Consider the following 16613-nt stretch of genomic DNA (forward strand, 5'->3'; position numbering starts at 1 on the left):
TGCTCCGTAGGTGGCACTATACATGATGATGCACTCATACGAGGTGGATGCATATGGTCCCTCATGGATCGGTATGCGTTGAAATTCTCCTCTTGAGCATGTTGACTATGCTGATCTTCAGGTGTAGCTTCCATGACTTTCACGCACAATTCCAACTCTGTTTCGTGAGGAGTTTCAATTTTTTCAAGTCTTCCCTCACTGTCTCATATCCAATAGGGCATGCACAACTAGCAATAACTGAAACACAAACAAAGAGAAAAAAAGCAAAACAAAAGAAAAAGAATTCTAAAAAAAATATTAAGATTAACTAAAAACTAAAAACTAAATAAAAGATAAACTAAAAAAAAAAAAAAAAAAGAGTTAGCAAAAGAAAAGAAAAATCACCAAACTTGTGATGAAGATCACAAGTGTTTTGTAAAGGTTATATCACTGTGAAGTGGCAACTTCCCCTACTACAACGCCATTTGATTTGTCCCCAATTGGTGTAATATTTAATTCAGTCCTCAGACGGGAGTTATCAACTAAATTTTTAAATCTAATTCACCATACACTAGGGTAGCATGACTAGCATAGTATAGTGGTTCTAGGATCGTCCAAAGGGATGGGTTTTCATATCACACATGACATTATTTAAAGTACTGAAATGGTGCTTTTTCTTTTATGAGTTAGCTTTAAAAGAAACATAATTTTTGGTTGAAAAGGTTTGGTTTTAAGTTAACCAAAAATAGTAACTGAGATTAATTACAAAGAAAAGGTTTCTTGGAGTTTTAGGTCACTAGGTTCAGGTTCCTTAGATAAAAGGGGGAGGTTCTAACTTAGCTTGGTGTGATCGGCTTCCAATGGCTCTAACTTCTTTATTTCAACTCTGAATCATACACCGTTTAAAGCATTAGATTTCTGACTTCCCAAGCTTCGAAATGACATATAGCATTCATAAATTGAGCTCTAGAAAGTGCTCCAAAAGTGTCCAACAGTGGTTGTCCTCTTGAATTCTTCATGTTAGATTTCTCTCTTTGCTTTCCCTCCTTGCATTCATGATTTGCTTATGGTAAAGGACTATAAAGCTTCAAAGCTTTGATTCTTCATGTTATTGAGCTTCCCATTGCTTTACCATGGATTCCAGAGAACTCTCCTCAATCTTGGATTGCTTTGGTGATCAAATTACTATCAAAAGCACCAAAACTTACACAATTTGATTAGAAATGATTGCAAAGGTCCTTAATATGCTAATTGAGTTAAAAGGTAATAACTACTACTCAAAAGTGTTTAAAAGAGTTAATTACAAGCTATAAAATAGCACATTTTGAGTAGTAATCACTCCCCCCAACCGACATATTGCTAGTCCCTTAGCAATAAAGGAGAGAAAAAGTAAACTAAAAAGTAATATACTTTACAAGATCATGCTTATCACTTCAAAAAATTTTAAGTGGCATGATGATCAAACTCTCACATGGAAAATTAAAGAAATATAAACTCAAATTTCAACAAGAGTTATCAAATACCTTGCTAATCACAATTCATAAAGAGAAGGCATTATGCAAATTGAAGCTTTAAAATCATTTCCACTTCCAAAGGACCAAACCTTACTCTTCCACAAAAATCTAAGTGTTAGTTGATAGTTTTCGAATATAGTATGCTGAACTAATCTCTCCCCCCAACCTAGTTCTTTTTCAACACTTAGCAAACTGACCAAATTCAATAGGCTAAGAACGCACCCTTTTGTTTCACAATTTTTTTCATTGTAGGAGTACAAGGCTTAAAGATATTCTTTTCTAAATTGTCCATGTAACGGGGGTCCATCGATGACTCCCAACCAATTAAGGTTTAGGGCATCAAGTTTTAAGGATCTTTCAACCACTAACTCCTCGGATTTTACCCCGGACTTTTGAGAATGAATTTTAATGCCCAAGCACCTACAGTATGTTAAACTCCACCTATTCACCCTTGTAACGAGCATTGAGGTCGGTGACTCCCAACCAATGAAGGCTTAGGGCACCAGGCTTTAAATATTTTCACCATATACCCCTCAGACCTTGCTCGGGTTTCAAGGAAAGTAAAACATTTTTTCTTTCTTTTCTTTTTTTCCAAAGGCTCATTGGCCTTTTATAAGGTGTCCCAACACTATTAAAATAAGGTCAAAGGTACCAAGTCTAAATTTTCCTAAGTCAAGAAGGAAATAGTTTCTCATTTTATAATCGTAACCTATTGTGCACAGTGTGTGAATAGCTTAAAGTGGAAGACTAAGGTTGAATTCAATAGAAGTTTCAACAATTCACCAACTTTAGTAAGCATAATACAAACTCTAAGTCACGTGAAAAGACAAAAATTCAATTTCTCCCATTTCAATTTGAAAAGTTTTCCTTAATAACCATGGAGAGTAGAATAAAAAACTTTAAAATTAAACAAAAATCAACTAAATTACCAAAATAACTTGGCATAAATAACAAAATCTTCCTTCCTCAACTCTCCCCCCAATCAAGCTGAACATTGTCCTCAATGTGGCATGAGCAATTGACATTATGGGGAAGAAGTGGTACCTCCTGAGTGATATAAATTTCGAGTATTGATTGGAGAAACCACATGTTTAAAAAACAATAAAAGATGAGTAGAGGAATTAGGATAAAATAATGCTAAGAGTACTTAAAAATTGATAGATTTGTATTACTTCATTTCATGAAAGTACAATATAAAAGAGAACAAGTAGTACAACTAATCCCAATATATATAATATCAAAAGCATGGGATTACAAGTGTTACTGCAGTAAGGAAAACATAAGGGAAATACATAAACATCATATATAAAGGAAACTATGCAAATGATCAGATAGTGGCTGGAGGATGATGTGAAGATGATGGCTCAGCTGTAGAGGCCTGAATGCTTGGGGCGAATGCCTCTGGCTCTCCTATAGTGGGCTCCTCAGGAGGCATAGTCTGATGTACGAAATGAGGGGCCTGTGATGGCTTTGGTGGGATAGGAATGGGGTGCTCAGGAGTCGATAGAATACTCAGATGGTGCTGAATCTGCCTCAGGATGGCAGTATGCTGGGTCTAAGTGGTGATAATCTGCTCTTGATGAGCACTAAGAGTTGTGATCTGCTGAGTGAGGATGCTCTAAGACGTGGCCAATGCCTGGAAAGTGTGGCATAGGCCTCTATACTCGATAATGGATATAGCAATCCTAGGCTCAGATGAAGGAGATGGTTCTGATATGGGTGAAATAACAGGGGGAGTCTGTGGTGTGGCCTGAGGAGCAGAAGGTGCAACCTCTGGTATAGGCTCTGTAGAGGCTACTGTAGGGGCAGGTGGTGTAATGTTAGCTAGTATCTCAACCGGTTGTGGCTCCTCTGGCTGCTGTGGATGCTCTAGTCCAGCTGGGGCTCCCTAGTCTGCACCATAGGTTGTCATACTCGTCCATTTGTCAAGAGTGAATATCTCTCAACAAATGCGTCTGCGCTCAACCTGAGGCTCTCCTGGGTATCCCAAATGCTCCAAAATCTAGCATAACAATCTGGGGAAGAGAAGTGGAATAGCATCCGCTCTGAGTAGCTTCTTCTTATGGACCTTCTCTTCAAAGTACGGAAGAGCGGCCATGATGAGATGATGAGGGCCAAAGAAGAATCCTTCAGATATCCTGAACAATGCTTCCAGCAAAATTCCTCTCATTTGCACCCAATGCTGAAGTGGGAAGATGTTATGGCGTAGGAGTGCATCAATGAAGAACATGTTGGGAGGGAGCTCCTTCCTCAACAGATACTGGCGCGAGGATGCCCCTCTAGACAAAATGTGGACTATGTCGCTCTGTGCAGGATGAGTCCAGACTCGATAATCCTCTAGACGTGCTGGCTCGTAGGGAATGCGGAGTGCCTCTGTTATGTGTCTGGCTCCTAGAATACCATGGCGTCCGTCTATGGAAAAATGGATGACAGTAGGATCCCGGACCTGGTGTGTAGTCATGGACTGATAAAAGTCCAATGCTATATGGGGATAGAAAAAAATCCCTGGGAGTCAGCAAGTGCTCCATATGGTACCTCTGTAGCAGATGGAAGGAATCCTTGAGCTCAGGCTGAAATCTGAAAGTAGTTGATTCATACCCGATTGGTGTTCCAATTGATTCAACTCAATTGATGTGCTTTGATCTGAATCCTCAGACGGGAGTAATCAAAGAAATTTATAAACCTATTTCACCATATACCAGGGTAGCATTTAGCTAGCATAGTATAGTGGCTCTAGGATCGTCCACAGATATGGGTTTTCACTTCGCAATTGATATTATTTCAAAGATGAATTGGTGCCTTTTCATTTCAAGGTTAGCTTTAAAAGAAAACATAAAGACGTTTGAACAAAGATTGGTTTTAAGCTAACCAAAAATAATAGTAACTGATTTAATTACAAAGAAAAGTGTTTCTTGGAGTTTCAGATCACTAGGCTCAGATTCCTCATACAAAAAGGAGAGTTCCGGTCACTTGTTTCTTTTCCTCACATTAGAGAATTAACATATAGTTAATTCTCTAACCGGTGTGGTACAGATGCTTCCCCTTAATGGGTTCAAACATTAATTCCCTCTCACTGATGCAACTTGCAATGGCTCGTGCCTCTCACCTAGCATTTTCCATTCAAGGTGATCTTTAACCTTGGATTTCTCTCCACAAACTCGCAAGAGATAACTAATGGATGTCTCCTTAGAGTCCAAAAGCTTACCAAGTGTTGGCTATTGATTACTACTCAAAAAGTGCTATTTGATAGCTTGTAATTAATCCTTTTAAACACTTTTGAGCAGTAGTTTTTGCCTTTTAACCCAATTAACATATTAAGGCCCCTTTCAATCAATTCTAATCAAATTGCCTTAAGTTTTGGTGTTTTGATAGCTTTTTGATCACCAAAGCATTATGAGATTGAGGTGAATTATTTGGAATCCTTGTCAAAGCAATGGGAAGCTCAGAGATATGAAGAACCAAATCTTTGAAGCCCTTTGCCATAAGCAAAGTGGAAATGCAAGGAGGAGAAGCAAAGAGAATCCAACCATGAAGCATTCTTGATGACAGTCACTGCAGCCACTTTTGGAGTACTTGATGATGTCCAATTTATGCATACAATATGTCATTTGAAAGCTTAGGAAGTCAACAATCCAATGCTTCAAACCGTGTGCAATTTGGATCTGAAAAGAGGAAGTTACAGCCTTTAGAAGATGACTGCTCCAAGCTGAAGGAAGGATTCAGAAAAGTGCTGCGGAATCAGCCTTTTGTTGCGAAGTGATTTCGCAACTCTTTTGTACAGTGCTATGGATTTCCCCTGAAGCTTCACACCGCGATGGAAGCCAAACACCACAAGATGGAAGTCAACTTCGCAGAGGTGTTGGATCAGCCTTTTTCTGCAAAGAAATTTCGCAGCCCTTCTTATGCACCTGCGAAATTTCGCAGCCCTTCTTATGCACCTGTGAAATTTCGCAGACCTCATCTTTTACCTGCGAAATGGTCCTTAGTGCTTCCTAATATTTGTAACTGACACCTGGAGATATTTTTCTTTAGATTTTTGTTGCCTAAATGCCCAAATTCTCCTTGTAAGCCACCAATTATAGGATTCCTTGGCTTTTAAGTGAGGAATTTGGCAAAAATATCCATGTAATAGCCATCAATGTAATTTTGATATAAATATAGCCTGAAGAACCTGTTCTGAGGGTGTTGAACCTTTTGTAAGTTTGAAAGAAAGTAATATACAGAGCTTGAGCTCTTTTCTACCTTACCTTCTCACTTTGATTGTATTTTTTACTTACTAAGTTATGCACTCTCTGAGGAGTTTTCCCCAGAGAATGAGTAACTAAATCTTTTAGTTCCTTGGAGTTAAGGTTGCCGGGAAAGGTTCCAAGTGCAAGAATTAGAAGCTTTGTGGTTTCAGCTATGAATGAATAGAAAGTGTGTCCCATGAATGGTTTCTACGTTTTTAGTTAACTTAAAACGCCTTGGAGTCACTTGGGCCAACACTTGGTAAGGCAAGTGATCTCTAACCATGGAGATGTACTAGTTTACCCCTTGCGAGCCTCTGGTAGGTGACTTAAAGGTAGGATTTTCTAGAATTGCCAACACTTGGTAAGCTTTTGGACTCTAAGGAGACATCCATTAGTTATCTCTTGCGAGCTTGTGAAAGGAAGTCCAAGGTTAAAGATCTCCTTGAATGGTAAAGGCTAGTGAGAGGCTCAAACCATTGCAAGTTGCATCAGTGAGAGAATTAAAGCTGAATTCCAATTGAGGGATGCATTTGTGCAGCACCTGTTAGAGAATTGACTTTAAGTTAATTCTCTAATTTGAGGAATTGAACCAGCTGACCAGAGCTATGCTATTGCATGAGGAACCTCCCCTGTATACCTGAATCTCCAAGGAATGCTTTTCTTCTTAAGTAATTTTCATCACTTGCTGTGTTGTTAATCTAAGTCCAAACCTTTTTCAACCAAAGTTTGTGTTTTATTTCTTAAGTTATTCTTGAAATGAAACAGCACTAATTCACTTTGAATTGGTATCATTTTTAGTTTGAGTACCCTTCCCAGTGAGCGATCCTAGAGCCACTATGCTATAGTAGCTTTTTCTTTGCTACCCTAGTTCATGGTGTTGTAGGTTATAAATTTTGTTGATTACTCCCGCCATCAAGGAGCACCAGCTGGACACGAATCAGCTGAGACACCAATTAGGCATGAATCAAATGGCGCCGTTGCCGGGGAAGGTGTCAAGTTATAGTGATACTATTTCAGTGTACTTGTGATTTTCATCACAAGTGTGGTAACGTTTCTTTAACTTTACTAACTCTCATTTTTTTTTTTTTTGGTTTTACTGATTCATAATCTAAATTTAGCTTTCAAATCCAGCTTAGTTTTATTTTGTATTTGTAGCCCTATTTTCTTTTGTTGTCCTCTGTTTTCATTTTAGTTTCAGATAGTTGCTAGTTTTGTATGCCAAAGTGGATACGTGGCAGTGGAGGAAGGCTTGTTAGAAGTGATACACCTCATACTAAGGAATTGGAATTGAGCTTGAATATCATGGAAACTACACCTGAAGATCAGCATAGTCACCAAGGTCGTCAAGACAATCTCAATGAATTCAGATCAATGAGGGACCGTATGCATCCACCTCGTATGAGTGCACCGTCATGTATAATACCTCCTACAGAGCAGCTAGTGATCAGACCATATATTGTTCCACTTCTACCAACTTTCCATGGGATGGAAAGTGAGAATCCCTATGCACATATTAAGGAATTTGAAGATGTTTGTAATACATTCCAAGAGGGAGGAGCTTCAATTGATTTAATGAGGCTTAAGTTATTTCCTTTTACTTTAAAGGATAAAGCCAAAATTTGGCTTAATTCTTTAAGGCCAAGGAGTATCCGTACTTGGACTGACTTACAAGCTGAATTCCTTAAGAAATTCTTTCCCACTCATAGAACAAATGGCTTGAAAAGGCAAATTTCAAATTTCTCAGCTAAAGAGAATGAGAAATTCTATGAGTGTTGGGAAAGATATATGGAAGCTATTAATGCATGTCCTCACCATGGCTTTGATACTTGGCTATTGGTGAGTTATTTTTATGATGGGATGTCATCCCCAATGAAGCAACTTCTGGAGACAATGTGTGGAGGAGATTTCATGAGCAAAAATCCGGAGGAAGCTATGGATTTCTTGAATTATGTAGCTGAAGTTTCAAGGGGATGGGATGAACCAACCAAAGGAGAAGTGGGAAGGATGAAATCTCAACTTAGTGCTTTCAATGCTAAGGCTGGGATGTATACCTTGAAAGAGGAGGATGATACAAAAGCAAAGTTTGCAGCTGTGACAAGAAGATTGGAGGAGCTGGAACTGAAAAAGGTACATGAAGTGCAAGCTGTTGCTGAATCACCAGTGCAAGTGAAGCTATGTCCTAATTGTCAATCATATGAACACTTGGTGGAGGAATGCCCTACAATTTCAGCTGAAAGGGAAATGTTTGGAGAGCAAGCAAATGTTGTTGGACAATTCAAGCTCAATAACAATGCACCCTATGGAAACACTTACAACTCAAGTTGGAGGAATCATCCAAATTTTTCATGGAAGCCTAGAGCACCTCCGTACCAACAGCAAGATCAACCATCTCAACAATCCTCAAGTCTTGAACAAGCCATTTTGAATCTCAGCAAGGTAGTGAGAGATTTTGTTGGAGAGCAAAAAGCCATCAATACCCAACTTAATCAACGAATTGACAGAGTAGAGAATATTCTGAACAAAAGGATGGATGGAATGCATAATGATATAACCCAAAGGATGGATAATCTCCAATACTCAATATCAAGGCTCACAAATTTGAATACAGTGCAAGAAAAGGGAAGATTTCCTTCTCAACCCAACCAAAATCCCAAGGGTGTCCATGAACTGGAAAGCCATGAGGGAGAGTCATCACAGATGAAAGATGTCAAAGCCTTGATCACTTTGAGGAGTGGTAAGAAAATTGAGCAGCCACCACCTAAGCCACCTGTTGAAGAGACAAAGACAATGAAGGAGGAGGAGGAAGACAAAATGGGAGAGATCAGTGAAAAGAAAGAGGATAGTGAGTTAACAATGAATGTAAATCCAGAGAAGGAACTTCTGAAGGAAGAAATGATGAAGAAATCAACTTCTCCACCTTTTCCTCAAGCATTGCATGGGAAAAAGGGGGTTAGAAATGCAGCTGAAATTCTTGAAGTATTGAGACAAGTTAAAGTCAATATCCCATTGTTGGATATGATTAAGCAAGTTCCGACCTATGCAAAATTCCTAAAGGACTTGTGTACTATCAAAAGAGGATTGACTGTAACTAAGAAAACCTTCTTGACTGAGCAAGTAAGTGCAATCTTACAGTGTAAGTCTCCTTTGAAGTATAAAGATCTGGGAAGTCCTACCATTTCAGTCATCATTGGAGGAAAGGTAGTGGAGAAAGCTTTATTAGACTTGGGAGCTAGTGTGAATTTGCTTCCATATACTGTCTATAAGCAATTGGGACTTGGTGAGTTGAAGCCAACAGCAATTACTCTATCTCTAGCAGATAGATCAGTAAAAATTCCTAGAGGAGTAATTGAGGATGTCTTGGTTCAAGTTGATAATTTCTACTATCCAGTGGATTTTATTGTTCTTGATACGGATCCTACTGTAAAGGAAGCTAATTTAGTTCCTATCATCTTGGGAAGGCCATTCCTTGCTACCTCAAATGCAATTATCAACTGTAAGAATGGGCTCATGCAACTCACTTTTGGCAATATGACACTTGATCTCAACATTTTTTATATGTCTAAAAAGCAAATCACTCCGGAAGAAGAAGAGGGTCCAGAGGAAGTGTGTATTATTGACACTCTGGTAGAGGATCACTGCAATCAGAATATGCAAGATAAGCTGATGAAAGTTTTGCAGATTGTGAGGAAGGTTTGTCTGAACCTCCTAATGAGCTTGCTACTTTACAAAGTTGGAGGAGGATAGAAGAGATTCTACCTTTGTTCAATGAAGAAGAGGGAGCAGATGCTGAAAAAGAGGTCCCAAAACTTAATTTGAAGCCTCTACCTGCAGAGCTGAAATACACATACCTTGAAGACAATAATAAATGTCCTGTTGTAATATCTTCATCTTTGACTAGTCATCAAGAGAAGTGTTTACTCGAAGTTCTCAAGAGGTGTAAGAAAGCTATAGGATGGCAAATATCTGATTTGAAAGGCATTAGTCCTTTAGTCTGCACACATCATATATATATGGAGGAGGAAGCTAAGCCAATTCGTCAATTTCAAAGAAGATTGAATCCTCATTTACAAGAAGTTGTGCGAGCTGAAGTGCTGAAGCTACTTTAAGCAGGTATTATCTACCCTATATCTGATAGCTCTTGGGTGAGTCCTACTCAAGTGGTCCCAAAGAAATCAGGGATTACTGTGGTTCAGAATGAAGAAAGTGAAGAAATCACTACACATCTCACTACAGGGTGGAGGGTGTGTATTGATTATAGAAAATTGAATGCAGTAACCAGGAAGGATCATTTTCCATTGCCATTTATCGATCAAGTGTTAGAGAGAGTCTCTGGCCATCCGTTCTACTGTTTTTTGGACGGGTATTCAGGGTATTTTCAGATTGAGATTGCTGTGGAAGATCAGGAAAAGACCACTTTTACATGTCCATTTGGAACATATGCTTATAGAAGAATGCCTTTTGGTTTGTGTAATGCACTTACAACATTCCAAAGGTGTATGTTGAGTATCTTCAGTGATATGGTGGAGCGAATTATGGAGGTTTTCATGGATGACATCACCGTATATGGAGGTACATTTGAGGAATGCTTAGTCAATTTGGAAGCAGTTCTTCACAGATGCATGGAAAAAGACTTGGTGCTCAATTGGGAGAAATGCCATTTTATGGTACGTCAAGGAATTGTCCTTGGCCATATCATCTTAGAAAGGGGCATTGAAGTTGATAAAGCAAAGGTGGAGCTCATTTCCAAATTGCCATCCCCAACAACTGTAAAAGGAGTAAGGCAGTTCCTTGGCCATGCAGGCTTCTGTAGGAGGTTTATCAAAGATTTTTCAAAGCTTTCAAAACCTCTTTGTGAGCTGTTAGCTAAGGATGCTAAGTTTATATGGGATGAAAGGTGTCAAGATAGCTTTGATCAATTGAAGAAATATTTGACAACAACTCCAATAGTGAGGGCCCCTAACTGGCAATTACCTTTTGAACTAATGTGTGATGCCAGTGACTTTGCTATAGGAGTTGTGCTTGGTCAAAGAGAAGATGGGAAGCCCTATGTGATCTACTATGCAAGCAAAACATTGAACGAAGCCCAAAGGAATTACACAACTATAGAGAAAGAATTGTTAGCTGTGGTATTTGCTTTGGACAAATTTCGTGCTTATCTGGTAGGGTCTTTCATCATTGTTTTTATTGACAAAGCAAGATGCAAAAGCAAGGTTGATAAGATGGATTCTTTTGTTACAAGAATTCGATCTTCAAATCAGAGATAAGAAAGGAGTGGAAAATGTGGTAGTTGACCACCTCTCGAGGTTAGCTATAGCACATAATTCTCATGCTTTGCCTATTAATGATGATTTTCCTGAGGAATCACTTATGTTTCTAGTCAAAACTCCTTGGTATGCTCACATTGCTAATTATTTAGTAATTGGTGAAATTCCAAGTGAGTGGAATGCACAGGAAAGGAAGCACTTCTTTGCAAAAATTCATGCTTATTATTGGGAAGAGCCTTTCCTTTTTAAATATTGTGCAGATCAGATTATAAGGAAATGTGTGCCTGAGGAAGAGCAACAGGGAATTCTAAACCATTGTCATGAGAATGCATGTGGAGGCCACTTTGCCTCTCAGAAAACAGCTATGAAGGTGTTGCAATCAGGGTTTACTTGGCCATCTCTATTCAAAGATGCCCACATCATGTGTAGAAGTTGTGATAGATGCCAAAGGCTTGGCAAGCTGACAAAAAGGAATCAAATGCCAATGAATCCCATACTAATAGTTGAGCTATTTGATGTATGGGGCATTGACTTCATGGGACCTTTTCCAATGTCTTTTGGTAATTCCTACATCTTGGTGGGGGTGGATTATGTTTCTAAATGGGTCGAGGCAATCCCCTGTAAACAAAATGATCATAGAGTGGTTCTCAAGTTTCTGAAAGAGAACATTTTTGCAAGATTTAAAGTGCCCAAAGCTATAATCAGTGATGGAGGTTCTCATTTTTGCAACAAGCCTTTTGAAAGTTTGTTAGCCAAGTATGGAGTGAAGCATAAGGTAGCTACACCTTATCATCCACAGACTTCCGGGCAAGTTGAGCTAGCAAATAGGGAGATAAAGAACATACTGATGAAAGTGGTGAGTACAAACAGGAAAGATTGGTCTGTTAAGCTTCATGACTCATTGTGGGCATACAGAACAGCTTATAAGACTATTCTTGGTATGTCCCCCTATCGTCTTGTCTATGGTAAAGCATGTCATCTCCCTGTGGAAGTTGAATACAAAGCTTGGTGGGCAATCAAAAAGCTGAATATGGACTTGATCAGGGCCGGGGCAAAGAGGAGCTTAGACCTTAATGAGATGGAGGAATTAAGAAATGATGCTTACATCAATTCCAAAGTTGCAAAACAGAGGATGAAGAGGTGGCATGATCAACTAATTTCCAATAAGGAATTTCAGAAAGGCCAAAGAGTTTTACTCTATGACACAAGACTCCATATCTTTCCTGGAAAGCTCAAGTCTAGGTGGATCGGTCCATTCATTATCCATCAAGTACTTAACCATGGGGTGGTGGAATTATTGAATTCCAATGGCAAGGACACTTTTAAAGTCAATGGATATCGTCTCAAGCCATTCATGGAGCTGTTCAAACCAGACAAGGAGGAGATCAACCTCCTTGAGCCTCAAAAAGCCTGAGCAAAGAAGGGTTTGATGGACTTGGTTTACCAAAGTCCAAAATTTTTGTAAATTTTGTAAATTTTAAAGTTTTATTTCTACTTTTGATCTTAGTTTTTGATCTTAAATTGTGTGTTTTTATGTAATTTCATATGTTTAAATGATCCCAGGTGGGAGAAAATGCAAGGGAAGAAATCAAGAAGAAATTAGAGCGAAAACAGAGCAGAAACAGAGCAAAAACAGGGGAGGAAAAGAGCTCTGCGAGATTTCGCAGCCAAAGAGGATTTCTCTGCGAAAATGGATTTTTGTTGTGAAATCAGTTCGCAACGCTTTTGAGTCCTCTGCGAAAGTTTTCGCAGCTGCGAATCCAAATATGGCACACGAGTACCACTTCGCAGCACAGGAGCCCCAATTTCGCAGCTGCGAAGTGGTCTGCGAACCACTAAGGCACAAAAAAGCCCCATTCCGCAGCGATATCTCCATTTCGAAGGGTGTTTCGCGATTGCGAAACCGATTTTTGGCACACGAGCGCCATTCCGCAGCATAGTGACTCCAATTTCGCAGCTGCGAAAGTGATTTTCTTCTACGAAACCTAAAAACGACCTTTAGTATTCCTTTAGTTTTTATAAATACCGGTCATTTGGGCTGCGAAACCATTTCAGAAAGAGGAAAAGTCACAGCAGCTGTCTGTTCGTCTCCTCTCCATCGCCCGACGCCGCTAGCACATCCGTTCATCCCCTCCGTTCATCAACGCCGCCCAAACCTCGTCAGGTCGTCATGGCACGAACCAGGGGCGCTAAAACTTCCTCTCCGTCCGCAAGAAAGCCCGTGCCGCGCAAGGCGCCTGTGCAAGCTTCAACCTCTGAGCCGCCGAGGCCAGAAGTTGCTCTGCCTCCTCCGAAGCCCGCTCCAAAGAAGCGCTCAGCCAAGCCCGTAGTTCAGACGCCTCCGGCGAGGCGCTATCTTACCAGGTCAGGGGGTCGGCCCTTGCAAAAGCGAGCTAGAGTGGAATGCTCGGAACCCATTGACTTGACAGGTCAATCCCTTGTTCCATCTCCAGAGCCCACTCCTGTACCATCTCCGGCACCGCCGGCGAAGCCTCAAGCAAGCCAGCAGCCGCCTTCTGAGCCACAAATTCCATCCGAGCCAGCTCTAGAAGCGATAATCAGGCGTCCAATGCTCACTCAGCCTCCAATTCAAGGCAATTTGGACTGCTGAGCTAGGCCATTCCATTCTGAGCTGTGTTTTGACATAGCTGCCTTTCAGTTGCGCCCAGAGCTTGAAGGTTCTTTCCAATTGCTACGAAGATATCGAATGTAGCAGCTTCTGACCTCGCGGGACTTCTTTTATCCAAGAGTGGCCATGGATTTTTATCAATCCATGACTACTCAGCAGGTCAGGGATCCTACCTTAATTCATTTCACTATTGATGGTAGACATGGCATCCTGGGAGCTTGTCACATAGCTGAGGCCTTGCATATCCCATATGAGCCCAGCCATTTTGATGATTTTCGAGCTTGGGCCAGTCCATCTCAGCTGGAGATGGTGCATATCTTGTCTGGAGGAGCTTCCAGAAATCCATATCTGTTGAGGGGGGAACTTCCTCCAAGGATGTACCTCATTGATGCCCTTTTACGCCATAATATCTATCCCTTCCAGCATTGGACCTAGAGAAGAGGAATTCTGTTGGAGGCTTTGTTCAGAATGTGTGAGGGATACTTTTTTGGCCCTCATCACTTGATCATGGCAGCCCTTCTCTATTTTGAAGAGAATGTGCATAGGAAAAAGTTGCCCAGAGCTGATGCCATTCCTCTTCTCTTCCCGAGGCTGCTATGCCAAATTCTTGAGCATCTGGGGTACCCAGCAGAGCCTCAGCAGGAGCGAAAGAGGATTTGTAGGGATGTGTTTACTTTCGAAAAATGGAGCAACATGACAGCTTATAGGATGGAGCAGCCAGAGCTTCCACAGCCAGCTCAAGCTCCAGTTGCTAGGAGAGCATCCCCACGCCTTATACCTGAGGGTATACCTATTGCCTCTCCTTCCACAGCCAGAGCCTCTCCAGTCCCTCCAGTTGCTCCAGCTTCAACACAGCCTTCCACATCAGCCGAGCCTAGGATGGCCATCCCTATTTCTGAGTATAGGGATTTATGCCAGGCATTGGAGACCTTGACAGCCTCTCAGAGCAGCCTTGCTCAGGAGATGGAAGCCTTGAGAGCTCGCCAGGAGCAAATGATGGCCACCCAAGCTCAACATACTACTATATTGAGGCAGCTTCAGCATCATTTTGGCCTCCCAGCAGCTGATGAGCATGTCACTCCTACCACAGCAGAGCCTTCTCCTTAGGCCATCAACACCAGCACCACTCTCCTATCTGAATATATATATATATATATATCAATTATATATTTCCTTTGTGTATTTCGTTTTAGTTAGTTATATGAAATCCCTCACATTTTGATAGCATATATGGGATTACTTGGATCACTTGTATTACTTCTTTCCCAGTTGTACTCGAATGATTAAAGTAATACAAAGTCTAGTTTTTGTTAACTCTTAGCATTAATTTATTCTTATTTCATTGGCTCACACCTTTTATTCTTTTTGAAACATGTGGTTTCTCCAATCAGTATTCGAAATTGATATCACTCAAGAGGCACCACTTCCTCCCTATAATTTCGATCACCCATATCACATTGAGGACAATGCTCAGCTCGGTTGGGGGGGGGGGGGGGGGAAATGAGGAAGGAAGTAGGCTAAGTGAAGGAAGTATGCTAAGTTATTTTGATATTTTAGCCTTGTCTAGTAAATTAGTTGTAGTTGTTTGTTTATTACTATAATCTCCATGGTTTATGAAGAAAAATTTTCAAATTAAAATAAGAGAAACTGAACTTTCGCTTTGTATCTAACTTAGAGTTTGGATTATGCTTGCTAAAGTGGTTCAATTATTGAAACTTCTATTGAATTCAAGTTTAGTCCTTCCACTTTAAGCTTTCCACACACTGTGCACAATAGATTCCGATTATAAGATGAAAAACTATTTCCCCCTTGACTTAGAAAATTTTGGGACTTGGTACCTTTGACCTCATTTTAATGATATTAAGACACCCTATGAAAGGCCAATGAGCCTTTGAAAAAAAAAAGAGATAAAATAAAATGTTTGCTTGCCTTGAAACCCGAGCAAGGTCTGAGGGGTATATGGTGAAAACCTTTAAAACCTGGTGCCCTAAGCCTTAATTGGTTGGGAGTCACCGGCCTCAATGCTCATTACAAGGGTGGACAGGTGGAGTTAGCATATGGTAGGCAAAAAGGGTATATGAAAAAGTCCGGGGTAAAATCTGAGGAGTTAGTGGTTGAAAGATCCTAAAAGCTTGATGCCCTAAACCTTAATTGGTTGGGAGTCATCGATGGACCCCCGTTACATGGACAATTCAGAAAAGAATGCCCCTTGAGCCTGTTACTTTTCTAAATTAAAAAAAAAAAAAAAGGTGTGTCCTCTGTTTATTGAATTTGGTCAGTTTGCTAAGTGCTGAGAAGAGATAGGTTGGGGGGAGAGATTAGTTTGGCATGCTATATTCGGAAGCTATCATCTTACACTTAGACTTTTGTGGAAGATTAAAGTTTGGTTCTTTGGAAGTGAAAATGATTTTAAAACTTCATTTTGCATAATGCATTCCCTTGATTAATGGTATTTAGCAAAGTTTTTGATAACTCTTGTTGAAATTTGAGGCTATATTTCTTTAATGTTCCATGTGAGAGCTTGTCAGTCATGCCACTTAAATAATTTTTGGAAGTGATTAGCATGATGTTGTAAATTATGGTAATTTTGTTTTATTTTTCTCTCCTTCATTGCTAAGGGACTAGCAATATGTCAGTTGGGGTGAGTGATTACTACTCAAAAAGTGCTATTTGATAGCTTGTAATTAATCCTTTTAAACACTTTTGAGCAGTAGTTTTTGCCTTTTAACCCAATTAACATATTAAGGCCCCTTTCAATCAATTCTAATCAAATTGCCTTAAGTTTTGGTGTTTTGATAGCTTTTTGATCACCAAAGCATTATGAGATTGAGGAGAATAATTTGGAATCCTTGTCAAAGCAATGGGAAGCTCAGAGATATGAAGAACCAAAGCTTTGAAGCCCTTTGCCATAAGCAAAGTGGAAATGCAAGGAGGGGAAGCAAAGAGAATCCAGCCATGAAGCATTCTTGATGACAGTCACTGCAGCCACTTTTGGAGT

The 16613-nt window shown here is 40.1% G+C and overlaps 1 protein-coding gene across 1 annotated transcript; it reads left to right on the plus strand.

Annotated features, from left to right (window-relative positions):
- Positions 1–13156: 13156 nt before the first annotated feature.
- Positions 13157–13597, plus strand: LOC117905652 (vegetative cell wall protein gp1-like). The gene has a single exon (XM_034818537.1). The coding sequence runs from the start codon at positions 13157–13159 to the stop codon at positions 13595–13597; it is 441 nt and encodes a 146-aa protein (XP_034674428.1).
- Positions 13598–16613: the final 3016 nt, after the last annotated feature.

Source organism: Vitis riparia, chromosome 18 (assembly GCF_004353265.1).
Source record: "Vitis riparia cultivar Riparia Gloire de Montpellier isolate 1030 chromosome 18, EGFV_Vit.rip_1.0, whole genome shotgun sequence".
Taxonomy (NCBI): domain Eukaryota; kingdom Viridiplantae; phylum Streptophyta; class Magnoliopsida; order Vitales; family Vitaceae; genus Vitis; species Vitis riparia.

What these genes read in the sequence shown, in the direction of transcription:
- LOC117905652 (XM_034818537.1), top strand. Translation starts at nt 13,157, where the DNA reads ATGGCACGAACCAGGGGCGCTAAAACTTCCTCTCCGTCCGCAAGAAAG.